Raw genomic sequence first — 26813 nt, forward strand, 5'->3', positions numbered from 1 at the left:
CTCATCATAGCCTACATGTACTTGCACTGAAAGAATCCCACCACCGAATGAAATGAGTTCCCCTTGTCTCATGTAAATGAGAACTATAAGTTAATTAGTGCTTGTGAAAGTCTCAATCGTGTGATCCAACTGGAACTCCATTATGCAGTTTTCTGGTTTAATAATCAATGATTCAATAGTAATTGACAAGTTTTTCTGATACAGGGAAAGACCGAGGAGCAGATAACAGCGGAGAAAGCCTGGTATAACACAGAGAAAGTATGGCTTGTCCACAAGGATGGATTCTCCTTGGGTTAGTATGGAACATGTGTTTGTTGCTTCTTATACTACATCAAACCTTCCGTCTCTTTTCCGTACTGGCTTAGTGGTTTCTATGTGACATGTGATCTCCCATCTACAAATGAGCGTTTGAAGCATAGAAAATGCTTTTGAAATGTTCATATTAAAAGAGGGCACCTGTACAGATCTGACTCAAATTTACCTCAGGCTATATTTAATTAGACTAACCATGATTTCAACAGTGAAAGTGTGTTAAGTTTTAATAAATCTCTGGCATTATTAAAAGGGCTAAAACTGCCACACATTATCAGGCATGTAAGATAAAATGAGGCTTTTGCACTTAGGTCGAGATCACGCGTCACAATAAATTAACTCTCACTCTTTGTGGCGATACAGCAACTCTCCTGAAGACAGAGACAGGCAGTCTGCCAGAGGGGAAGGTGAAAATCCGCCTGGAGAGTGACGGATCTTTATTGGATGTGGATGAAGACGACGTGGAGAAGGTATTTAATCATCAAATCAACTCTGAACCTCATCAATTATGGCTGACATGGGATGAGTATGTGATCGCTTCTGACTTTGAACTCTAGGCAAACCCTCCCGCGTTTGACCGAGTGGAGGACCTGGCCTCTCTGCAGTATTTGAACGAGTCCAGTGTGATGCACTCTCTGCGGCAGCGATATGGCAGTAACCTGGTGCACACCCACGCTGGGCCCAACATGGTGGTCATTAACCCCATTAGTGCCCCTTCAATGTATTCTGAGAAGGTAGGCTCAGGCTTGCACATTTAATCACACATCTCTTGTGGAGTGCAATAGGTGGGAGTATGGTGTTTTATAATGATAGTAAGTGATATGTAATAAATATGGTGTGTTTGTTGTATAGTAGTCTTTATGATTTAAATCTCATCTCCGTCTTTATCCTTTTGTATTCTTTCCAGGTGATGCAAATGTTTAAAGGCTGCAGAAGGGAGGACACTGCTCCCCACATTTACAGCATGGCACAGGCTGCTTATAGAAACCTCCTGACCACTCGCCAGGATCAGTCCATCGTCTTGCTGGGAAAGAGTGGAAGTGGCAAGACCACTAACTGTCAACACATCATCCAGTATCTGATTACTATTGCTGGAAGCACCAATAAAACCTTCTCTAGTAGGTTGAAAAGGACAGGTAAATGTTACTGATGTAGAGATACCCTTATATACCAGTGTTTCTCTTTGTCTGTAGCAGAGAAATGGCAGGCGGTCTATTCCATTTTGGAGGCTTTTGGGAATGCCTCCACCTGTATGAATGGGAATGCTAGTCGCTTCTCACATATTGTTTCCATGGACTTCGACCAGGCGGGCCTGGTGACCTCTGCTTCTATCCAGGTACAAATAAACACAGTTGGTCAAATGGTGTATCTCATTCTTAAGCATGCCTGCTTTCATCTCAGACACTTTGTTGATAATACCAAACTCCAAGAGGCTTTGTTAGGACACAAGTAGTTAGTGTGATAATGTTATTTTTCTGTCATTTTAATATCCTGCTCTGTTGCAGACTATGCTTCTGGAGAAGATGAGGGTGACAAGAAGACCAGAGGGAGAGTCCACTTTTAATGTCTTTTACTACCTGATGGCTGGAGTAGATAGCTCTTTGAGGTCAGGATTAATACTCTCATGCCAATTAAAATCACAATGCCCCACTGTTGGGCTCAGGATTTATTACACAGATATAGTGCAATGATAAATGACTGCTCTTGGAGAATTCTGCCAATTCCCCTCTTGGTCCCAAGACTGCAGTCTTTGATATGTTCTGTGTTGTTTTTAATTTCTTCATCAGAACTGAGCTGCACCTTAACCACTTTGCTGAAAACAATGCATTTGGAATCATGCCACAGAGTAAGGTAAATACAACTTGTTACTGGACTTGGTTTGTAGAACCACAAAATCATCTGTACTTTTAGCAGTTATCAAGCTAACACTTTTTATAAAACAGGCTGAGGATAAGCAACGGGCCTCGCAACAGTTTTCCAAGCTACAAGCAGCCATGAAGGTTCTGGGTATCAGTGCTGATGAGCAGAGGGCCCTCTGGCTAGTCCTTGGGGCCATCTACCATCTCGGGTCTGCGGGAGCTACCAAGGGTAAGATTGCTGTATCACTTATTGGTGCTGTGCTAATAATGCTATTCACAACTCGTACCAATAACAAAGATGCAAAATATTATTCTAAAGCATACACTGTTCATGGCCAACGTCAAAAATTACCCTTGTTAGCCAAACCAATTTTAATTCCACTTTATGTAATGTGACAGATGTCAAGCCTGCATTATCTCACAGTCGGTAACATCTTCTGTGTGATGCAAGGCAGATGTAATCCTGATAACTGAATTATGCATCTGCACTTTAAAAGATGTTGCACAGTGCACAGATTGTTAGACTGAGCTGCACTGATCTACACCTCAAAATATTTAGGTCATTCAAGAGGAGTGTATGCTTTAGAACTGACAGCACTTGAAATCATTCGAGACTTCTTATTACAGGTTTATCATGCCTTCACAGTATCAATTGATACGTTGTATTATTTCTGTTAGATCTGAACCTCTGTCAGATCTACCTTATTATTCCTTAGCGAATGATAATATTAAATAAGCAGAGAACTGTTTGTGCTAGAGCAATTGGAACCACTTGCAAACTAACTGAGCCTTCTTTGAAGGAGCTTTTAATAGAGCAAGGATACAAAACAACTCAATCTCATTTCAGCCTTAGACTTGGCAAACATTTATCTTGTCATAACAATACATTACTAGACTAATGGGAACAGCAGACCTCATAAACACAAGGTTGTGTTTCTGTCTGAATTTTCTAGAGGTTGTTATTTTCCTTTTAAGTAATAGAATTCCCTAACGTTAGCATTTGCCTTTCATTTGATCTCTTGGATTTTCATAAGCCGTCACAAAGATTTGCTGAGGTATTACTAATTATTTTTGGACATATTTGCAAAATTATATATTTTTTTCTTTATTTTGAAACCAGTTCAAATCAATTTACTAAATATAGCACACAATGCATCATGCAAACCGCAAGGAATGCATGATAGCAGTGACAGTGGCACCACATTTAGTGTTTTTGTTTTGTTTGTTCTCTCTTCTCCTACTGTCTGCACTGTAATTGCCAGTCACTTGCACAATAGCTTGCCAAATTCTTTTTAGTGGTCCCCTCCAGCTGGATACTAATCTTTTAGATGGCAGCATAACATCATGATGGACTAGTTTTAAAAAATCAGCAGTGAGTATTGTCTGTTATTGGGAATACAGACACTAAACGACTTTGTTATGATCTGCAAATTAGTGGAAGAATGTTGGAGTTCTGTTCTCCTTCTGTTAAACACACAGCAATTCTTATGGGCGCGAAGAACTAGACACATGGATGGTGTTTTAATTTGTTTCTCCCTGCCTCTGGGAATATTACATTTATTAGTGAAAATAGTCTACACTATTAACAAACACACTTGTTCCTTGGGCTGAATTTAAGTTTTTAGTTTTATATCTAATATTAAGCAGTATGTAAAGTTATGTTTACTGACTGTGCAGCTTCATTATGTAACACAAGAGGGCAGCAATGATCTCTAATCTCTGACAGCTAATTATAGGGACCACCTAAAAAGAACATGCCTGACTGTTTACTGTCAAATCAACACTTACATCTATCAAGTTCAGATAGAAAAATGCTTCCCACTCTGAGAGTTTGGATAAGTGCAAATACAGCACATATGTATTTTTTTTTTTATAATCTTTAATAGTTATACACTGATACAATAATATTCTGTTACAACTGGCGAACCATTTTCATCTTTTTCATGTTTTAGCAGTGGTGCCAACTCTCCATCAAAGCAAATATTTAAATGTCTTTATAACTATCCTACTTATCATCATAAGCAGTATGCAAGACTTGTGCAGCACTGATGAAACAGATAGAGCCCACTCCTCTCTGTGTGAAATCCCCCAGTTTCTCTCTTAAGTCTTAGAAGATACCACTTCATGGCGGATTAAAACTGAAATTTGCCCTCATATCTAGATGTTTCTTTCACTCAGTTACTAGATTAAAGAGAAACTTGTGTTTCCCAGTGGAAGTCTTTATGTAAATAAATGAATTGTGTCCCCTAATAATAAGTGTTGCTTTCATTGTTGAGAAGACAAAAAGGAGCAATTATCACTTCAGCTTCACAGACATGTTTTCAGCATTAAACAATTGAAGCTTCTACTTGTAGAACCCAGTGGATAGACCTTTTTTTTCCAACAATAGTTCAATGTGTTCAAGCTGCCAAGATTGCGAACATGCTTTTAGTGCATGTGTCAGTGTCAGCTTGACCAGAGACATAATCCTACCCTGTCAGAGACTAGCTTGTCACAAAGCTACCATACCCCTGGAATAGCTGTTAGAAGGGCTAATGGAGGTTTTTATGCACGTGTCTCAGCTGGCAGGAAACAATTTGCACGTCATGAGTGGGCCCAGAAGGCAGCCTACCTGCTGGGCTGCACCCTGGAGGAACTCTCCTCCTCCATCTTCAAGCACCAGGCCAAGGGCACCCTGCCCAGAGCCAGCACCATTCGCCAGGCTTCTGAAGAAAATGGCACAGCAGATGCAGGTACTCCGCAGACCACATTTACCAACATGGTCTTCATTCCTCACACCAACCCCCCTCCGCTCCACACACACGCACACACACTCTTTTTCTCTTTGTCTGTCACTCTTTCTGTTTCCACACACATACACAAGCACACTCTTACGTCTTTGCTCATCACCTGAGGGAAATTGCATGCACAGGAGAAAGTAACGCTTATCTTAGTAATGAATACTGCAGCTTTACAATGGCTGTTGACAGATAAGTAGACACACTATGTCAGGACAAGCAATTTTGGATCCACTCTTCATTCATTGTCCTTGAAATCATAATTGCCTCACATTGATTTTTCACATGTGTGGGTTCTCTGACTTCCATCCAGACTGCAACACATTTTGAAGGGCATGAGGATACAGTTAAATGTCTGTCACAGTCAGGATGGACAGGAATGTCCGGTGCTTAACCTTCCCTGTATCTACTCTCACACGTAGATGTGTTCAAATGCGAAAACTTCCCCTGAGCGACATAAAGTCACTATTTTGCATGACAGGAATGGAATGAATTAGAAGAGCTAAACAGGTGGTCAGTGCCGCTGGGCACAGACATGAGCATGCATGCATTTTCAAAACACCTGAGTCCTACATGACACAACTTTAATAAAAAATAATAAAAAAAAACAATTCAGTACCAGTTTCAGTACACCATGAATGTCAGTCAGATTATAATAAAATGATGCCACTGTGCTTTGTTTTTAGAAGCAAATGCAAAGGCCATACCTCTACATTTTACAGCTTAAAACTATGCCATTCTTCTAATTCATCTAGTTTTGTTTGGTGATGTGATATTTTAAGTTTGCGGTTACTGATTTATTGTGTCTGTCTGCTTTTTATGGAGGATTCAAAGCTACAGCCATGGAGTGCTTAGAGGCCATGGCATCTGCACTTTACTCTGAACTCTTCACCATCCTCATTTCCTTAATAAACCGGTTAGTATCACACTTTACTTGAACGTATTTCTGGCTAAACTGTCATATAATGGAAAGGTTTTATGAATTTATTCATTAAATGCATTTCTATATATTGGCAGCTGTTTTTATCACCATTATTTATTTGAGCTTAAACACAGTTTGTGTAATTGTGTTGTGTTTTTAAGAGGTTTAACGGGTAGATCAATTAAGGGGTGGCTAGTTTATCTTTATTGCTTGGATTTAGGATAAAAGATAAAATGAAGATTATGTGGGTGGTTAAAATAATAGATGTGGTGGGGAGAGAAAAGGTCAAAGCCAGGGGTTATGCAGTGAATGTAATTGATAAAACAAAGCTGTCTCAGTATTGCGAAGCATATGTTTACATGTATGCGTGTTTGTGTTTTCCTTGTGTGCTTAAGGGCCTTGAAATCCAGCCAGCACTCCCTGTGCTCACTGCTCATCGTGGACACTCCAGGTTTTCAAAACCCCAGGCTGGCCAAGCGCGACTGCGGCGCAACCTTCGAGGACCTATACCACAACTACACTCAAGAACGGCTGCAGACTCTCTTCTACCAGCGTACGTTTGTTCAGGAGCTGGAAAGATACAAAGAGGTAAAGACATATGGAGAATAATGTGCCGTGCATACATACAGCCTCATTCTCACTGCCTCTGTTTTCTCTCTCCCTTGCCGGCTGCCCTCTCTCAGATATATCAACTCCAATAGTGTATGTGTTCATATCTCAGATACAGAATCCGTCCCACCTGTCACAAGCTGTGACAAGACAGGCTAGTTCATGTGTTAGACCTTCTCATTAGTGATGCCAGTCTTCACCTCTTCTGCTGAGATCAAAGTAAAGTCACTCACAGCTGCCTTCGGGAGACACGCCCAGCTGCACAGCCTTGATGCTGTTCCCTGATGAAGGAACTATTCTTCTTCTGTCCTCCTTTAACTTCTGCCTAGAAAGGCTAGACTATAGTAACTGGGCTCAGTCATCCCCATGGATTTAGGATATTCAAGGACAAATAATAGAGATTTTCTTTTAGTACTAAAAAATTAAATTAATCCATTCCAGCTGTCCAAACTCTAATCCCAGAAATGTTCGTCTTATTGAAAACACAGCTAATAGCACACTAAAGTTACTTTTAATACTGTGAACAGGGATACTGGGATTTCCCACCCACACTCCCACCCACATCCTCTGCCTGGGAGAAAGGGAATTGGAGCGAAATGAAGCACTGCATAAATCTGCGTAGTGTAATTCTCTCTTGTCAGAATATCTTGAAAATATAAGAAGCCATGAAACCGTCATTGTAAACTGGGTCAAACTCATTTAAAACCATGCACGGCATTAACAATGGCAGTGTCAGGCGGGTTAAGCTGTGACACATACAACAGGCATGTTCTTCATGGTTAATGTAGCTGTTTGGATATTTTTTTTCTCCTCTGCACATTAACGCAGAGACCAAAAATAATTTCAGCTACTTCGCCCTGATAGTGAACTACAGCACTGGCATCTGTCACGGCCACACTGCTGCCAACATTTCCAGCCATTTCAAGTACAGCTTGCACTTTGTCATTGCTGTGAGCTGTGAAGGTAAATTTGTGTTAATTTCCACTTCCTCTACAACATTAATGAAATGTTATCATTTACAGTTGGAGAAAAACAGTCAAGGTAAATGGTACATATTGTTCTATATGTACTTTTTGGGGCTTTGTAGTTCTCTCCTTATGAGTATCAAATCAGTATCGATTTGTTATAATGTAATGATTATAAAATGTATAGAAGAATGCAATTTAAGACTACAGCCCAGTCTTTAATCTGTGCTAGTTTATATACTCTATGACAATTAAAAGCAATGAGTCCCTCTGGGGTTTAGCCTTTAGTTTGAAATATGACTGAATTAATTCAAATTAAATCAAAATAGTTCCCAATTATTTTTTTCAAATCGATTAAAAGTTGATTTATTGCAGCTCAAATTACAACTCTTTGTAGTAAATTTCCCCGTTGTGATGTCGGCTTCCAAGAGACAGGGTCCCTTGGAGGCCGTGTCTTCATGGGCTCATGGCTGCATGAGATCAGGGTTTCATTTGACTTCATAAAATGAATAGCACACCACTTCAGGCACATTTCACGTGTTGTGACTTTTTAATCTTTTTTTTTCTGGGACAGGAACCATGATCAAAACAGATACTGAGTTCTCTCAAATGGACAGGGTCGTTAGTCAAAGACACGCTGTGACACATCTTTCTCTTACACACTTGGAAGAACTGTTTCCTCATTATCTACTTTGCCTTTTTAGGTGTATTAGGGTCTCCTTGAATAAAGATTTATGATTATGGCTATAGAATAATATTACCCCTGGATTCCAAATTTTCTAGTTGGTTGTCATCAATTATATTTCAGACTCTCAACATTTCCATCCTAAAAATAACACCATTTATATTTATTACAGAAAATTGTTCATCTTTATTCCTTATTTCGTGTTCCCTTGATGTACAGGTCATCCTTAATATTATATTCTGTTTGTTTGTATTACTGCTTTCATATTATGCCATATATGTCACAGAATACTGTTACTATACTATTACCACTATATCCATTACAATTAGCAATATGATTTCTTTATCTATTTTGTCAGCCTGTCATTTATTTATTTATCTTCCAGTTTCACTGTGCATCCACTTAACACAACACTCCACACCTTATACACACACAGAGTACTTCCTTTCTTATATTTTGTACAACAACTGTTTTGTCCCTGTCCTGTTGCTTGTGTTCACTCAGAAAAAAATACTATTTGGGTCTCATCCTCACAAGTCATCAAAGCGCGTGTCAATCTGCTTGTCTGTCATCCTCCAGGAGAACATAGAACTTTCCTTAGACGACACAGAACCCAGCACATCTCTGTCTGTGGCAGTGGTAGACCAAGCCTCAAGCCAAGCACTGGTAAGTCCAGTGTTTCACTTCTGTCTGTTGTCCTCATTTTTCTCTTAATGTCATATGGCACCCCCAACACTTATTTTTTTTCTTTTGCATGAATAGCTGGTATTTACATAATAACTTTTCTTTGAATACGTTTCACAACACCTAAGGGACTTGCACGCCTTTCATGATCTATTTTCACGTAATGGTCTCTAGGTATCCATTTATTTATTTATTTTTTAATTCAACAGTGAATTAAGAAAGAAAGTTTTCTTTATGCTGCTTTTGTTTGGCAGAGGCTAGAAACAGAGGGTAGTACCAAGAAAAGAAAGGTTAGAGAATCGACTTGAAGAGAGAAAATCAATGTTTGGCCTTTGCAGCCTATGATCTGCACCATGGAAACAGAAATGGTAGAGTTTAGAGAGTCATAGATCACTTTGCTCTAATTCCAATATGTTTGGTTTGAGCGTTTTTACTTTTTAAAGGGTCCTCACTCAAATGGGAATGTCATCAGAAGCAGCGAACTGTAGTACATCACGCTAAAATCAAAGAGAGAAAAAAACAACACACAGATTCTTCAAAGTCATTTCTAAAGTCAGTTCCAAAGATCTGCTGCTTGGAGTGAAAAAACAGTTTGATCGCTGTTTTTTTTCCACTTGCAGATGGTGTTTTTTTTCTTGTTGTAGCTCAGATGTCTGTTATCACAAACAGCCTTAATGCTCAATTCATTGCAAGCCACAGAGTTGTCATATGTCTCCTCCAAACGGACACCCTCTGTTGTATTTGCAGTCAGTGTGGTGTGCACTGCTGATAAGGATGTCTCTAGTGCAACTTCCTGATAGCTGCTAAAACAGTTTTTGGTTTTGTGGGTTGGATTCCTAAGCACTGGTTTCCACAATGGATTCACACGCTATCACAGGCTAAACAAGCTCCTACCTACCTACCTGCTGGTGGAGACAGTTTTCTCTAGAGTTAGTTTTACTCTGCTAAGAAACAGTGGCTTTTTTAGCTAAAACTCTACCACTCACAGCTATGACGCCAGTGAAAGTTTAAACTAAAACAATGCAGTCTTCATATTCATTCTGGTTTTCAGTAACCGCTAAACTGATGACACTTTGACTCTAATTGCTAAGGGACACGGGGGCCATATATACTTATATATACATACTTTTGAAACTTTAATTTCCAGTGATAAATATTAGTCAGAGATAACACAGGTAAACACAAAATGCAGTTTTTAAATGAAGGCTTTTATTATTAAGGGGAAAAAATCCAAACCTACATCGCCCTGTATGAAAAAGTGATTGCTTCCTAAACCTAATAACTAGTTGCACCACCTCTAGCACCAACAACTACAAACAAGCATTTATGATAACTTTCAATGAGTCTTTTACAGCTCCGTGGAGTAATTTTGGCCCACTCATCTTTCCAGAATTGTTGTAATTCAGCACTCTTGGGGTAATTTTGATTGGCCAGCCACTCCTGGGAAGGTTCACCACTGTTCCATGTTTTCACCATTTGTGGATAATGGCTCTCACTGTGGTTCACTGGAGTCTCAAAGCTTTAGAAATGGCTTTCCAGACTGACAGATCTCAATTACTTACTGACTTATTTGTTCCTGAATTTCTTTTGTCCTCAGTATGAGGAAGTGATTTCTTGGACTACTTTTAGTAGTTCACTGTATACATATAGTCATTATGTTTAATAAACAGACTACGGACTGCCAGCATGCAGCGTTTGAAGGATAATTTTCACAATTTTTCTAAGGAAATTATTAGTTTATTTTTGTACCCCAGAGGCAGATAAATAGTAAAGCTTTAAATATACTCTGATTCATCAATGTGCTCCCATTAAGTAGCTAAAACGAGCTAAATGTCCTTGTGGCAAGGTGGTTTGTTACTCAAGTATGCAACGCTTGCTGAAGCAGTCTTTTCAGGCAGAGCTCATAGTAAAGAGCAGAGCCCATGATAAAGTGCATGAAAGAGGTAAAATTTGAAGAAGAAATGAAGGTAAAACTGAAAATGTTGTGCATTTTCTATCAACACTTCTAACAAAGGACCTACACCGATCAGGCAGAACATTATGACCACCTTCCTGATATTGTGTAGTTTCCTTGTGCCTCCAAAACAGCTGTGACTCATCACAGAATGGACATGGGTCTTCTGAGGGTGTCCGGTAACAGACTGTCGTTAGTGGGGACCTTTGGGTCCTATGGGTTGAGGGGAGGGGATTGATCAGTTTGGGATCTCGTGAATTTGGAGGCCAGGTCAACACTTTGTGTTTGTGTTTTTTTGTTGTTGTTGTTGTTGTTGTTTGTTTGTTTTTTTATGTTTTTTTTAGTTGCTCCTAAACTATTTTTGTGTGTGTGCCTGTGTCAGGCTGCATCCATCATAGAGTGTCATTGCTATGGGGTAGGGGTGACTGGTCTGGTCTAGGTGGGTGGTACATGTCTAAGTAACATCCACATGAATGCCAGATCTGAAAGCAGAGCACTGGATTGCCACAAGATGGTCAATGTCATTTGCTTCTCCTGTCAGTGGTTTTGATGTTATGACCGAAGGGTGTATGACCTTTCATATGTGTATGTGTTTATTCATGTTCATTTGACAGGTACGGACAGTTCGAACAGATGAAGCACGGGGCCTGTTGTGGTTGATGGAGGAGGAAGCACTGCAGCCTGGGGGATCAGACGAAACGCTGTTGGGGCGTCTCTTCAGCTACTATGGACCTGCTGAGGGCGAGAGTAAAGGCAAGGAGTGGACAGACACACAAGCATTAAATGGTCTTTAAAAGCATGGATAGTTTTGAGTGTTGAACAACTGATATGAAAAATTAAAGTGATAAATCATACAGTAATATTAATTGTGCAGTCATCTTACACTTCTATTGTGTTGGAATTCCTTATTACATTCAGTGTATGAGAACAAATTTGTTTCTTGCTCTTGTCTTCAGAGTATGTACCAATGCTTGCTATAGCATGCTATAAAATTTTCACTATATGCTATTAAGAGTTTTGAAACACATCACAGCACTTTATCGACTTCTCTCCCTTTGGGCAAAGCAGATTTTATTGTGTCATGGGGAAGGATCACACAATAGGTTTCACACAAGCATTATATCTGCCAGTTTGACCAGCACTGTGCTGTAGATAAGTCACAGAATTACTATATGTCCCATGCATATTGTTGGATAAACTTGTCAGAGTTAAAGCTTTTAAACTTTGTTTCCTGTTGAACTCAGTATAATGCAGGAAATTAGAGTTACTGCATTGTGAGTGCATGCTTCCACAAACGGCTTGAGCTGAACTTCACGTCTATGTCTCTTTAGCCTCATATATGTACTATATTCACTGTAACATGCATACTCATATAATATATACATTCTTACAAATATAGCCAAAAACATGATTTCTGAGTTCACAATGACTTTGACCTTTGTTTTTTAAATTGAAACTGAAGAGAATGTTTGTGCAAGAAATTTGTGACATATAAGTAGAAAAACAAAGTGTTGTTTAAGGCAACAACAGCTGGAGGCTTCTCATTCAGTTGCATAGGGCAAATTAGAATTTTCCAGTTTGGTTTATGAGTTTGTGACAATGCTCCAATTAGGACATGAGGAATGTGCTCGTTTTTCTTCATGCACGCTGCATAAACTTATTCCTAAACCGTTACAGACGATTGCATCTTTTTGTCATATCCCTGCTTATGTACCCTGAGAATAGGATTATAACAGTGAATCCCACTTTTACATCAGGTCACACTTTCCTGTTGAAGAGTGAAAAAGAAAATCACTTCCTGCTGGGTCACAGTCATGGTACTGAATGGGTGGAGTATGATGTCTGTGGGTGGCTGAACTACGCCAAGCAGAATCCTGCCTCTACCAACGCTGCAAGCCTCCTGAAGGACTCCCAGAAGTAAGTCAGGCAGAGCCTCATTATTGGCAAAATGGATGTGAAATATTAATAGACTAATGCAAAGTATCATTCTGAGATCCTGTATCTCTTGCAGGAAGATCATCAGCTCGTTGTTCATGAGCCGAGCGGGAGGAGCCACTGTTTTGTCCGGTTCCATTGCAGGCCTAGAAGGTGCTTCCCAGCTGTCTTTGCGACGGGCTACCAGCATGAGGAAGACCTTCACCACAGGGGTTGCGGCTATCAAGAAGAAGTCCTTGTGCATCCAAATAAAGCTTCAAGTGGTGAGAGGAGAGGATGGGAAAAAGAATCAGCCTGCCAAACTTAGTGTGTTTGTCCACTATTAACTCAAAATGTCAAAACATCAACAGCAAGAGAACTGGAGGTGTATTTGGATATGTAATAAGGCTGTAAATTTCTTTTGAAATCTACTTTAGGCCTTATAGCATCCCCAAATTCCTCAATACCGCTTAAAAGAAAAGTGATGAGGTAAAGGCCAGTGGTTGGACTGCAGCCAGAGAAAATTATAATAAGCCTGTTGTTAGAGAGGCCATTTCTGCTGCTGCTTTTGCTTCCAAAGCTATTGCACAAAAAGAGCATTCACCCCTGTATGTACTGTATGTTCAGTAAAACTTAAAATGGAGAATTAATTTTATTTCCAAATGTGCATATTTAACTTGTACAGAATATAGTATAGAGTTACAGTAGAGTAACACACATACTGTACTAAATGTAGCCTTCAGATATTGACATGATTAAATCATTTATCATTTGTATTCCAGGGTTGCAGCGAAGGTCTTACCTGCATTGTACAGAATAAATCATAGATGCAATGGATGCTTATGAAATATGAAAATATAATTGACTGTAGAGAATGTGGTTGTTAAGCCTCTGAATATAGATAGATTGTCCAGCCGCGAGGTCTCCTTCTTCTTAGTGCAGTCTCGCCAGCGCACCACAGCATATAAGAGAGCACTGATGACAATAGTCTTGTAGAACATGTCCAGCAGCTTCCGGAAGATATTAAATGACCTTAGCCTCCTGGGGAAACAGAGATGGCTCTGACATATGGGAAGATGCTGCATTAATCGTTGACCTGTTCCAACCTAGGTCCCTAACCCTGCTCTGTCTTCTCTAGGACGCTCTCCTTGACATGGTGCGGAGGTCCAGGATTCATTTTGTTCACTGCATATTGCCCAAGGCAGATGCCCTCAAGGCTCTGAGTGGATCCATGTTCAAAGGAGGAGAATGTGAGGCCCAAGGGGAGAGCGGAGATCCCAGCTTAATGCAGCTAGATGTAGCCTTGCTCCGCGCTCAGATGCGTGGATCCAAACTGCTCGATGCCCTGCGGATCTACAGGCAAGGTGAGGTAGCTACGTAAATCTTATAATTACAACAGGTATATAAATACAACCCTCCCTCCCAATGCGTACTTGAAAAGAAGATGATGAAAATCTTTATTTTCTTTCATGGGGTCACCTCAAAATAATGATTGCACTCTACAAATATGTGCAGAGTATAATATTATCTTGACTTTCACAGGTTACCCTGATCACATGGTGTTCTCAGAGTTTCGACGACGCTTTGATGTGCTGGCACCACACCTCGGCAAGAAGCATGGAAGGAATTATATAGTGAAGGACGAGAAGAGAGTAAGTCAATCAGGGAGAGAGGGTGTAGAGAGTAGGGCTCCGCCAGTGGCCAAGCTCAGTGAAGATTAATGTTGTGAAGAGGCAGCTTCATTACATCTGCCCCTGATTTGTCAGCAGCCAGCTGACAGTGAAATAAACCTTCATCAGAGCTATAGCTAATGACCTAATCAACTTAACCTCGTCACTCCTATGAAAGAAATAAAGGAGTATTGTGCCATAGAAAGTACTTCACTGCAATCAAACACTAAAACAATAACATTGAACTACATGCACTTTTAACATAATTTTTGTGTCCTGAACATTGCAGACTAGCTGCCAGGGTTTTCTCAGTTAATCTGACAGTACTGCTGTTTTTCTACACATTTTAAATTCATGAACCCTGATTGTAAAGCTGGTTTGAGCTTAATTCTTTAGACGTTAACTATGAATAATCATGTGCTGTGCTCTGGTCCACTGCAAGAGAAGCCTCTAAAGTTTGTTTTTGGAGAGAAATGAGAGAGAGAGAGAAAGCGTGAAAGAATGGGGTTAAGAGAGAGTATAGCCCTAGTCCCTTGTGTTGGTGTATTGGGGCCGAGTTTCTGTGGAAACACTGGCAAACAAAAGCCCCTCAGTATAAAACCTCTACTGGTGTAATCTAGATGTGGTCTTTCAGTCTAGAGGCTCAAGTAGAGAGAAGAGGCTGAGACAACAATACACCTACAGTATACACGGCAGGCTGGTTGATGGGCAGGGAGAGGGAAGGCTCCGGGCTGGCTGATGGTGTACCTCTACATAGGATGTGTGTGTTCAAAGCTTCAATCGAGCCAAGAACACCGGGGGGTCATGATGAATAAGCCAGGAGCAGGTGGATTCTGGGGGACAAGTTGTAATTGGTTTGTCGAGGTTGTAAGGAACTTTTCCTGTGTATACTGTGATAGTTTCAAAACAAAAATCCAATTGGCAAGGATTGTGAGAGAAGAGGGGAAACTAGATTTTACTATTAATTTAACATGACAATTTAGGGGCGACTGTCGACTACTGAGCTTTTGGAGTATCAGTAGAAGTTCCCACTGGATCCAGCTTTACAAAGTCTAAGTGTGTGTTTTTGTGCATTTGTGCCTTTACCTAGGCTGTGGAGGAGCTACTGGAGTCTTTGGATTTAGAGAAGAGCAGCTACCACATGGGTCTGAGTAGGGTGAGTAATGCTACCATCTCAAACAAAAATTGCTTAAAAAGTGCTGAATAAACCTTTGCTGCAAATCTTTGCCAGTCTCTCTTCTGTTTAAACTCTAACAACAGAGCTGCAGCACAGAGCTCTTCTTTTTCGTCTTTATGACACTTGCTGTCTGGGGAAGTATGTCTTTCATTACACCTGTCCCTCTTTGAGGTTTGTTTGCCATCCTCTTTTGGAGAGTTGCCAAGCCTTGTCCCTTCTAGTCTTTTAGCCAGTGGGTACCTAAGAGGCATGTCTCTACCCTGTGTGACCATAACTCCCTCTTTCTTTTCAGGCCATTACAACAAATTTTCACAACGCATGTCCTGTCTTTGTTTTTCACCCCACCCGTTGTATGGAAATCACAGTAAACACCGCTTAGAAACCGAGGTCTAATCCTATCAGCTGTAAAGTGGCCATCAGCCAAGAAGGAATTCAAAGGAAACCATAATGGACAACGGCGGAACCTATGATCTTCGATATGTGCTGTGCAAGGCTCTTTTAAAACACATGATAATGGTTTGGAGGCAGCTTCACATGGTGCCACACTTTGGAGTGTGAAATGGGCTCAGATGTAGACGAGCACAGTTGGCCATTCACAAAGCATTCCAGTGGCGTCTTAGCAACGTGTCTCGCTTGCATGCCAATTATGCCAACCCCAAATAACCTTAGAGCTGTGGATTCAAAAGCCATTAATGATAGCCACATGACTAAAAACAGCATAACTGCATTTGTTTAAAAAGGTACTACATGCGTCTGATGGAGATGGAAGACAAACAGGTTCCTCAATGCCTTGGGCAGAGATAGTTCTTCTGCCATTATTCATCCATTTTAATAGCTTGCTCCCATCATTTGTGAATACATTAGACACTCCCTCATGTGATCTGCTTTCTACTGTCTGTTTGCATGTACTTTACCTTTGGTTCAGATTAGAAATAGACAAAGCCGATTGTCCAGAGCTTTATCACTTAAATTCACTTATCTGTGGATCACACTGTTTTGTTATTGTCCTATTTGTCATTTCAGTGCATTTATTTATTTTTTAGACTCACTTCTGTTTTATCGCCTGATGACAGCTGGGATAGGATCCAGCCCCCCGCAACCCACTGGAGGACAAGCAGTTACAGAAAACAAACAAACTTCTGTGTTAATATTGCTACTGTCCTTCACACTAAAGCAGGACCACCAAATCTATTTTCCTCTAGGCTGACAAGAGAATTAAATGGCTTCACAATGACATTACCTTTTACTAATAAGTGTTTGTGTATGATTGCTTCTGCCTCTAGTTGTTCTTCAGAGCTGGCACCTTGGCTAAGCTGGAGGAACAGAGGGATGAGCAGACCAAACGCAACCTAACCCTGTTCCAAGCTGCCTGTAGAGGTTACCTGGCACGACAAGCTTTCAAGAAGAGAAAGGTAGGAAAGACGTCACGCTGAAATGTGTTCTGTCTAAAGTGAGCTAAAAAATACCAGCAATATAACAAAATATAGGATGGAATATTTATCTACAACAAAATCCATGTATATAATCATTTGAATGATGTCAAACTCAAACTGATTAAGGAAACGAAGCAACTTATAATTCAAATATATATATAAATATATGAACAAATGCGAACAAAGTATCAAGGTCCATTATGTTGCACAGGCAAAGTAGGTCAAGTAGGTGAAGAATGTGAGTACAGAGCTATTCTTAGTGCCTTTGCTTTTTTTGTTTGAGTAAAACTAACCAGCTTTACAATAAATATTCAACTAATTACACATATGTTCTGTAGAGCTACGGCCCGTAGAACCACCCTACCCATAATCCATCTCATTCATTTTCCCAAGGAGATATTTGATGGTGACATGTCGATTTCTATTGCATTCTGTCAGTCCCTTAAATGCAGCCTTATCAGGCATGCTGCTGACTCGCATCTACTCCACCCTTATTCCATTTTTCTCCCAGCATGTGTGGGTCCATCTTTCTGGACCTCATACATGTCCTCTTTGATGTATGGAGCCCTGCAGTACTTTTCCTTCTCTGTGATTACTACTTAAGTGAATGTGCCGCTTCAGCTGGCTTGTGATGAACCAGCAGAAACCATATCAACATTTCTGCTGGTCATCCAATATGACATGTTGTTAGGGAGTAAATACCTTGTTCACTTGTTTATGATGCTAGTAACATTATTACGTTGTCATATTTATAATAAGTTAAATTAATACGGCTTCTATGAAGCTTTCTTCATTTAATGTGTATACAATAAGAATAATGGATGTGGATTTAAAATGAGGGTCCAATGTATTTTATTTATTAAGTTCAAAGGTCATTACTCATGCAACAAAGCAGTCTAAGAGCCTTGTGCTTTACAATCTGCTAGAACATGAAGGCAAGGAACCATTCAAAATTGCTAGGCAACAGTGCAATTACAAAACCCATTAGCAAAGAAACATTTTTCCTCCTCTGCCCCCTCATGCCCACCCACCTCCTGTAAATGTGTCTATAATAAAAAGATAATACTTTATTTCATCTTAATTAGATTGATCTCAGACTCGATTAAGGTTGGCAACATGTCACATGTAACTTGCAGTTATGATTGTGATTGCAGTTACCATAGATTCTATCAAGCTGTGGTGCATAGTTTCATATAAACTGTGCATAGGTAATGGACATGACTTCCACACCTAGTTTCTCTCAGAAATATCAGTAAACTTATTTTAAAAATATTTATATTTCAAATAAAAATAAATGTATATTTAAAATATCTTAATGATTCCACTGGACAGAGACCAGATCCATGAACCCACATATCACTGGAATAGTTGAACATTTTTGGAAATATTATTAGGTGTCTCAGTCTTTATCTTTGTCTATCTGTTGTTAATGACTAAACATTATGAATTCAGCCATATACAATGAGATGTGAAAATATATATCCGTGCCAAAACTGATCTATATTACTTAGTGATTACCATCTCCCATTCTCTCCACAGTGCAGATTTACAAGATGTATTGGTCTTGTATCAGGGATATAGCATATCCACTTCCACACTTGCTGTTCCCCTTATATTAATCTGTGGAAATTGATCGGATCCCATTGTTTTTTTGCGCTGAGTGAAGTATATAGTCTTAGCAGGTACAGTAGACGGTAATTTGCCTCTGGAACAGTGCGAATGAGTTCTGGTGAAGCCTTTCACACACTTGCTGCTTGATGTATATGGATGTGACAAGAAGTCACAAGTTCCCTTGATTGATATTCCCTGGCATGTTAACCTTGTGAAGCTGTGCCAAGCCCATGTGACATTAAATGACAAAACCACAATTTTTCTTGTTTTTTTTCCCCCCTTTTATCTGTCTCCTCAAGGGGACAAGCTGACATTTTCAAAGTCTGTTATTTTGCCTCAGCAGGCACTTACCGTATTGGGAGTTCTGTCCTTCAGGTGCCCTACAAATGTTTTTTGTTTTGTGTAGTATTTGCATTGAATCGATCTTATGCATCGGCACCATGCATAAGCTAGCTTCTGCCTAGTAATACTGCACCTATTCATTTGAAAATGTCCCCCACATCTGAACGTCTCACCGAAATATATACCTTTATCAGGGAGGGGATTCTACAGGATATCTCATTTATTTGAAACTTGCAATCCCATGGTGCTGAATGAAAGACACAGAGCTATGCCACAGTCAGGGCCATCAATATATTGCATGGGTTTAGGCTACATTTGTATGTATTCATTTCAGAATGAGGATCAAAGTGTGATCAGGCGGTACTAAAGTCATGCCACATCACACACTTACATGTTTGCTGACATGAATGTACATATATGCACATGCATTCTATGCTATATATATGTAGAATATTGTGGAAAAGAATGAAAAGCACGTTTCTCAATCTTACCTCAAAATTGTAATTCACATCACACTGTCTTACAGTTGTCACACCTTCTTAATGTGATATGAATACTAAAATGTTTATCCATGGGGCTCATGAAGTATAATCCTTTGTTTGTTCCCTATTCATTTTAGACTAAATATGACAAGTGAGACCTGTTTAAATCTTCTATCAGAGATTTGTTGCATTTTGCTCCATAGTACGGCTTTCGCTGCGTGACAAATCCTAATTGGTCATAGAGAGTACCTTCAGGGCAAAACGTACCTGATGCTGAGAATTGTGTTACTCTAATTGGGTTTGCCCATAATCTGCTGCTGCTTGAGTGCCTCATGCATAAGCAGCATGGAAATCGTGTAATACTTGGAATTAGCTGCCAACATGTTTGATTTAATTAATCAAAAATTAGCTTCCAGCCTTGGAACACACTCTACAGAAACTCTCTAGAGGAGGCTGGTAGGTCCTGAGATATCTACTTTCCCAAACATGGCCAATATAACCCGAGAACCAAGAATGCATTGTCTTCATTAGCATTGGGCATAACATATTAACAGTAGATGAGTTCTGTAAAGAATTTATTCCACTGAGTAAGCAGTTCTGGCATCGATCCACAGACTTTTGGACCATGTGATACTTGTGCATTGCACTGTGTCTGCATTTGAACACTAGTTTTCATACACTATTCTGCATTAAATACCATACTGCTGAAGTACAGTTATTAAAATCTCTACAGTATTAATAATAAAAGTCTTATTTGAAGATTAACAGACACAGTTATAAGTAATTATATAAATATTACTCTACCATCTGCAGAGTTCTGTGCTTGCACTACACAACAAATGGATTTTGTGCTGACGATTTTCTCCTGTGTGTGTTTAGATTCAGGATTTAGCAATCCGGTGCATCCAGAAAAACATCAAGAAGAACCGTGGTGTGAAGGGCTGGCCATGGTGGAAGCTCTTCACCACAGTCCAGCCCCTCATTAAGGTCCAACTCACCGAGGAGCAGATGCAAAGCAAAGACGTGAGCAGACCTCTCTGTTTGATAACATCCCATCCTATAGATTCCTCACAGTATGACAGCCATTAATGCATTGCCTGGCGCTGACTTCCTCTCATTAATATTTGACATTTCTTGTACTACTTAATATTTCACAGTTTTACCTGTAATATAGCATGCAACTTATATAACTATATTCTGTTCTCCAGGAGGAGATACAACAGCAGAAATTGAAGCTGGAGAGAGTGGAGAAAGAGCGAAACGAGCTGAGACTGAACACAGATCAACTGGAGAGCAGGGTGGGTCCCTGTAGCAATGCATCCTGGGAGGACATTGTTTGAGACTGGTGGTTTTAGTTAAAGATTTGACTTTCACTTGGTGAGTTTTGCATTTGTGTGACTGTTCATGTTTATGTTCAGATCACTGATTTGCTGGCAGAGCTGGCTGATGAGAGAAGCACCAGTGAGTCAGCATCCCAGTTGCTGGAGACTGAGACTTCAGAGAGACTCCGACTGGAGAAGGAAATGAAGGATCTGCAGGCACATATATACACAAAAATATATACAAAAATATACACAAGTTTGTTATGACTTCTCTTCAGTAATGCCTTTTTTTGTTAATTTCAGGTTAAATTTGATGCCATGAAAAAACAATTAGAATCACAGGAGATGGAGGTGATGGAAGCACGCCTCATGAAAACATCAGAGCTCAATGGGGAGATGGACGATGATGACGATGCTGGTTAGTTGAACTAGAAACTGCTAGTTACCATCAGGCAACACCCTAGATAGGCATGCACATCTGTGTAAATAATTAATTTCAAGCCCAGTGTTGAAGATCATTTTGATAATGTGACTTGCAGTGACTTTACTCATCCTTTTTGGAACACATTCGTGGTCTAGTATTTCTGAATGTCTATATTTTAAATTCCCTAATTAATCGTAGCTTATGACATTTGCAGGAGCTTGTCTAAGCCTGCCTAATGGGCATGTCAACTCAGGTCAGAGGCATAATTTGCTGAACCCCTCATACATGTATTATGCGCGCAGTTTGAAAATTTTCTCTTGTACTAATTGTAGCTGCAGGAATGGATGTCTTTGTTTGACTGTTTCAGCAGGAACCATGGCAGTAAGACTTGGTCACATTTTGCATAATACTGTTAAGTATATTTTCCAAGTTTGGAATTAACCACAAGGGGATTAAGATGTTTCCTCCCAGGCATACAACTAATGCCTGTTGCTGGTCTCCCCCTGCTGGGAAAGAGAGCACCTGCTGAGAGCATATTATCCTTTTTTTTTTTCTTCTTGCGTTCCCACCCCTTCAACCCACCTCAGCAGACAAGCCATTACAGAGCATATCAGACTTCTTAGATGAATGAGAAAATAATCGTTGGGATCAGAGCCGGTGGCCCTGCAAGTTGTCATTATGCTATATATATGCTAATGAGCAGCACTGATGGAGGAGCCGGTGTTGGTATGTGAAGGAGAAATGGACAGCCTCTAAAATGATAAGGCTTGGAAATGAACCTGAACCTGAATGTCTGCCTGGCCGCTGTTATAGTTCTGATAGCCTCTGACAGCTCCAGAATTAGGGTCGGCTAAGAACTGTGGAAAGTGCCACTTAGACATGTCCTTCTCTAACTACTATTGTGGTGTGCTCTGAATTCTTACCTTAGGTTTATCCAAGATTAGAGCTGAGACGCAAAGGCTGCTACGTGGCTTCCTGTCGAATTTTGTGACCTCATAAGGTCGGGATTTGATGAAAGAAGTTTTACTTCCTGAAAGATTATATTATTGCGGTCCTTGAATGTGATAACCATCACAGCCAGTACAGTGCACTCCATAATCCACAGCATCCATCATTTCTGAGCTTTTGAGCCTCTTCGTCTGTGTACCCAGCTAGGCTTGCATTAAAGGCAGGAGACACCCAAATGTCACACAGACATTTTCTAAATTGTATGGCTTTTTTCCAGGAGGTGAGTGGCGGATAAAATACAATCGAGCCATTCGTGAAATGGAGTTCACAAAAAAGAAACTCCAGCAGGAGTTCGATGACAAGCTGGAGACAGAGCAGCAAAGCAAACGACATATTGAGAGAAAGGCAAGAAAAAATTTGTAACAAAAACTTTGAAAATTCAATTCTGTTTTACTATATGATTGCCACACATGTGGTTCATGAATCCATTTCATTGTATAAAGGCTAAGAGAATCATAAAAAATGTTTGTGTTTGTGTGTGTAAATGCATGCTGCAGCTGGCTGATTTGCAAACAGATAATGAGGATGTGCAGCACTCTGTGCAGCAGCTGAAGAAGAAGTGTCAGAAATTGACTGCCGAGCTGCAGGACACCAAGCTTCACCTGGAGGGCCTACAGAGCCGCAACCACGATCTGGAAAAGAAACAGAGGAAGTCAGTCACCATTTACTCTCTCACACTCCCTGTCTGTCGATCATTCTTCTTTCTTTTTCTTTTTTTTCATAAACACACGTGACGGAGGACTTTGAGCTGTTTTTTTCAGCCAGCATACGCCCACTTGCAAAAGGCTGAAGTTTTCTTTAATTTGAATAGTGACTGAGATGTTCTGTAATCTGTGGAATTGCATTAGCTGAGAAAATGATTCAGGCTTTAAGCACTTGAGAAGCTATCGCTGTGGCAGAATGCGATCTCTCCCCTGTGGCTAATTGAAGATGCTCTGTGGGTGAAATTATTTTCAGCTGCGCTTCAGAGAGAAAAACAGGGAATTACAACGAGCTGACAGCATGAAACACTTAGCTGTTAAGTTCACTAACCATAAGTGTTTCTGCCCAAGACAATTGAGGAAAACATTTTGCTCATTATTACAACCCGATGGTAAATTGATGGCTAATAGCAAAGGATAAAAGTGGAGGCCAAAACAGAGGTGGCTCTAAACTGATGTTGGGCTTTGTGACAAGGATAGCCTGATGTCTTCTCATCTTAAAATCTTCTAAGTAACATATACCATACACAAAAGTCAATAATGCAGAGAACTTTCTAAGATTTTCTTCTGACCAATGCATGGTGTTGCTCTGTTAGTACATACTACGTCTCCTCATTTTGATAAATTAATTGAGAGGCATCAGCTCACATTATCACATTTATATTCTGTACTTTATTGTTTTGTGTGTTTATCTAATTGCTAATTTGTGTAATGAAATCCTTTAATTCCCTATGATATTCAACTAATCAACCATTTGAAACTCTTTGTAAAATCAACATTTTCCTGAGTTGTGTCTCAGTGTATCTGTGTGTATATGTGTGGGTGTTCCAGATTTGACCTGGAGCAGAACCAGGCTCAGGCAGAGGTACAAAGAGAAAAGATCCAAAAGGAGAAGCTGGCACGAGACAAAGACCTAATGACTGGTGAGATGTTTAACCTCCGCCAGCAGCTGCAGGTAAGCTCCTTTACGCCACACATTCCAGATGTCCTCTTTTGGGGACATCATGTCTGGTCTCTGCTCTCAGTGTGACATAACGGGGATGGTCCAGACGTGTGCACAGATTACTGTGTGTTTTCTGCCCGCAGGACAAGGACACTGATTTGTGTGCCATGAGTGTGAAGGTGCAGCAGCTGGAAGCAGAGCTACAGGATCTGTCCTCTCAGGAGTCCAAAGATGAGGCCTCGCTGGCCAAGGTCAAGAAGCAGCTTCGCGACCTCGAGGCCAAGGTGAAAGACCAGGAGGAGGAGCTGGACGAGCAGGCCGGAACCATCCAAATGCTGGAACAGGTACAGGACAATGCTGAAGTGTTGCTTTATACCAGAGTGAACAATTTCAGCGCTGCTAGAAGAATATTTATTAGTCCAGGTTTGCTTTACAGGCAGCACATTTGAATTATGTGAACACACATGCTAAAATCACCACTTTAATTTAGCCATGAGTGCAAAAACTGCTGTTTATGCACTTCCTCCACCCAAATATATTTTCCTATTTTAAGTCAAACCTCTAGGCCACACCCCAATACACAATATCCCAATACACAAAAGTCCTTTAACTCCACAAAGATTGCTTAAACTCAGATCGCTTGTTCTTTTGTACATTTCATGGTTGCTGTGCATTACATGTCATGTGCATCCTCATCATGTGCTCAGGCTAAGCTGCGGCTTGAGATGGAGATGGAGAGGCAGCGGCAGACCCACTCCAAAGAGATCGAGAGTAAGGATGAAGAGGTCGAGGAGATCAGGCACTCCTGTAGTAAGAAGGTAGGCGTTGCTCATCTCTCTCTTTTTCATTTTTAATTTTTTTTTTATTCATTCTTATTCATGGCCTACATTTACTGGAACAACAATTAGTAGACCTTGATCAAGGCAGCATTGAGAAAGCTACATTTGTGTTAATAATGTAAGTAAGGTCATTGTGCTTTTCCCAAAGCCCAGCAACAAAGCTGTTGAATTGGTTATTTCATTACATGTTGGTATACACAAGGTTGCCTATGTTTTAGACAAATGTATTTGCTGAAAGAAGAAATACATAAGAATTTTACTGTATGGATTGTCACTTATTATTTAGCTTGAAACAGAAAGCACGTAATTGAGAAAAAGATCAGATCAGAAAAGTTAAAAAAAAAAAAAAAAAGATCTGGACTTTCACATCACTTATTTTTTTTGATGGCTTTAAAGGCTAGCAGACCTGCTCAGGGGAGATCCATTTGTCTTTGACGTGTGAGAGCAGCCATGTCTAACAGGGTGGATGATGTTGATGATGATGTCTTATGTCTGGCTTTATCGCTGATCATCTGTTTGTGCATCTTGGCACAATGTTTATGTGTCCTGCAGCTGAAACAGATGGAGGTGCAGCTGGAGGAGGAGTATGAGGACAAGCAAAAAGTTTTGCGTGAGAAACGAGAGCTGGAGTCCAAACTGCTGAATGCTCAGGACCAGGTACTTTCATCACTCTGCCTCTGGTCTCTGTCAGTGCAGTTAAGTGCATGTGATTTAGTGTGGGCCACTTCTTTTGATTGGAAAGAAAACGCTTTTGAGTCTGGAGAGGTGCTGTGGGTTTTGAAGGAGGGTGGAAAGTCATGTGTAACAACACTGGCTGTAAAGAAGTGGTTTGTCATTCAGGTGAGCCAGAGGGATGTGGAGACAGAGAAGAGGCTGAAGAAAGACTTGAAGCGAACCAAAGTCCTCCTGGCTGATGCACAGATTATGCTGGACCACCTGAAGAGTAATGCCCCCAGCAAAAGGGAGATTGCCCAGCTCAAAAATCAAGTATGTGAGCCAAATAAATAGTTTTGCTTTGCACCAGCAGATAATGTGTGTACAATACTAACAGATGAAACAAAAAAATGCATTGTTTTTGAACTGAGCATAAAAATTGTGCCTAGATTCTTCATCTTGTCTCAGTAATCTTTGTCCCTCACCCCTTTCCTGATACATTTCTTTCTTCTTGTTTCCATCAGCTGGAGGAGTCAGAGTTCACTTGTGCATCAGCAGTGAAAGCACGGAAGGGCATGGAACTCGAAATAGAGGACTTGCATATCCAAATGGAGGATATAGTCAAAGCTAAGATGTCGGTGAGTTCTGACATCCGTTAACAATGTGTGCTGAAGGGTGCAACATATAATGCAGAGTGGAATTGCGGTAATTATGTTCCAATTATTCACCTGAATAGGCCTGAATGCCAATCAGTTCTGCCTACGCCTTTAATGGAGTATGTTTTTGTGCCTTGTTTATCTGTGATTTAATCAATTGTGTTTATCACACAATTACAGGTAATGAAAGATATCTGACGTTTTTGTTTTACAACTTCTATATCTTTCTTTTGGTGGACGAATTTAACAAGTGAATAAACTTTTTTTAAGGCCTGTACCTGTTAAATTTACTTTCTACAAAATGCAGCGGCCCAAGATTCGCAAGATTTGTACCATCAACCCATGGTGGCATATTAAAATAATAAATGCCCTTTAGCATAAGTCTGATTTCAACATTTTGCTCTAATGGATAAATAAGCTTTGTGGAATGTTTTTTCCCCTCCATCTGCTCATTAATGGCTGTCTCACGAGAGTACTGCCTGCATTTCAGATTGAGGATGTTTGTGTCTCTGGGGATGACACACAGAGTGCTGCGTGTCTGTGCTTGTTAATTGCTGCATTTATGGCAAGGGGAGGTCTTGTAAATGTCTAAGATTAGAGAATGCATATTGAGGGCCTGAGTCTCCCCTCTGAACTCGATGGATGAACTCTAAATAGGACATCACCAGTATGCTGTACTGGCTGCACTTTTCCCTGCCTAAATGAGCCAATTGATTATCTCCAATTGGTCTCATCCCCCAGCCAGAACCCTGTCCAGATTGTGTTTCATTGCCATTAGATGAGATTCCAGGACTTCCACGGCCCAGCCAGCTAATGGCCACTTATCATATTCAATAGCTCATGAATAAATCCTGTCATACGATACTAAAA

The 26813-nt window shown here is 40.3% G+C and overlaps 1 protein-coding gene across 13 annotated transcripts in view; it reads left to right on the top strand.

The window, feature by feature from the left end:
* LOC125021040 (unconventional myosin-XVIIIa-like) overlaps positions 1 to 26813 on the top strand; it is a 59235-nt gene that overhangs the window by 15488 nt on the left and 16934 nt on the right. For all 13 annotated transcript variants that reach the window (XM_047606821.1, XM_047606822.1, XM_047606826.1 and 10 more), the window contains 31 exons: positions 205 to 292; positions 676 to 782; positions 870 to 1046; positions 1220 to 1430; positions 1506 to 1648; positions 1818 to 1918; positions 2100 to 2163; positions 2256 to 2400; positions 4733 to 4903; positions 5774 to 5864; positions 6266 to 6458; positions 8709 to 8795; positions 11382 to 11520; positions 12525 to 12684; positions 12779 to 12965; positions 13820 to 14045; positions 14224 to 14333; positions 15442 to 15507; positions 16812 to 16940; positions 20276 to 20419; positions 20605 to 20694; positions 20815 to 20934; positions 21022 to 21136; positions 22368 to 22495; positions 22648 to 22802; positions 23683 to 23806; positions 23938 to 24138; positions 24502 to 24612; positions 25186 to 25290; positions 25474 to 25620; positions 25812 to 25925. In XM_047606821.1, coding sequence (XP_047462777.1) covers positions 205 to 292; positions 676 to 782; positions 870 to 1046; positions 1220 to 1430; positions 1506 to 1648; positions 1818 to 1918; positions 2100 to 2163; positions 2256 to 2400; positions 4733 to 4903; positions 5774 to 5864; positions 6266 to 6458; positions 8709 to 8795; positions 11382 to 11520; positions 12525 to 12684; positions 12779 to 12965; positions 13820 to 14045; positions 14224 to 14333; positions 15442 to 15507; positions 16812 to 16940; positions 20276 to 20419; positions 20605 to 20694; positions 20815 to 20934; positions 21022 to 21136; positions 22368 to 22495; positions 22648 to 22802; positions 23683 to 23806; positions 23938 to 24138; positions 24502 to 24612; positions 25186 to 25290; positions 25474 to 25620; positions 25812 to 25925 — 4149 coding nt within the window. The remainder of the gene's footprint in view (positions 1 to 204; positions 293 to 675; positions 783 to 869; positions 1047 to 1219; positions 1431 to 1505; positions 1649 to 1817; positions 1919 to 2099; positions 2164 to 2255; positions 2401 to 4732; positions 4904 to 5773; positions 5865 to 6265; positions 6459 to 8708; positions 8796 to 11381; positions 11521 to 12524; positions 12685 to 12778; positions 12966 to 13819; positions 14046 to 14223; positions 14334 to 15441; positions 15508 to 16811; positions 16941 to 20275; positions 20420 to 20604; positions 20695 to 20814; positions 20935 to 21021; positions 21137 to 22367; positions 22496 to 22647; positions 22803 to 23682; positions 23807 to 23937; positions 24139 to 24501; positions 24613 to 25185; positions 25291 to 25473; positions 25621 to 25811; positions 25926 to 26813) is intronic.

The sequence above is a fragment of the Mugil cephalus genome, chromosome 15 (assembly GCF_022458985.1).
Source record: "Mugil cephalus isolate CIBA_MC_2020 chromosome 15, CIBA_Mcephalus_1.1, whole genome shotgun sequence".
Classification (NCBI taxonomy): domain Eukaryota; kingdom Metazoa; phylum Chordata; class Actinopteri; order Mugiliformes; family Mugilidae; genus Mugil; species Mugil cephalus.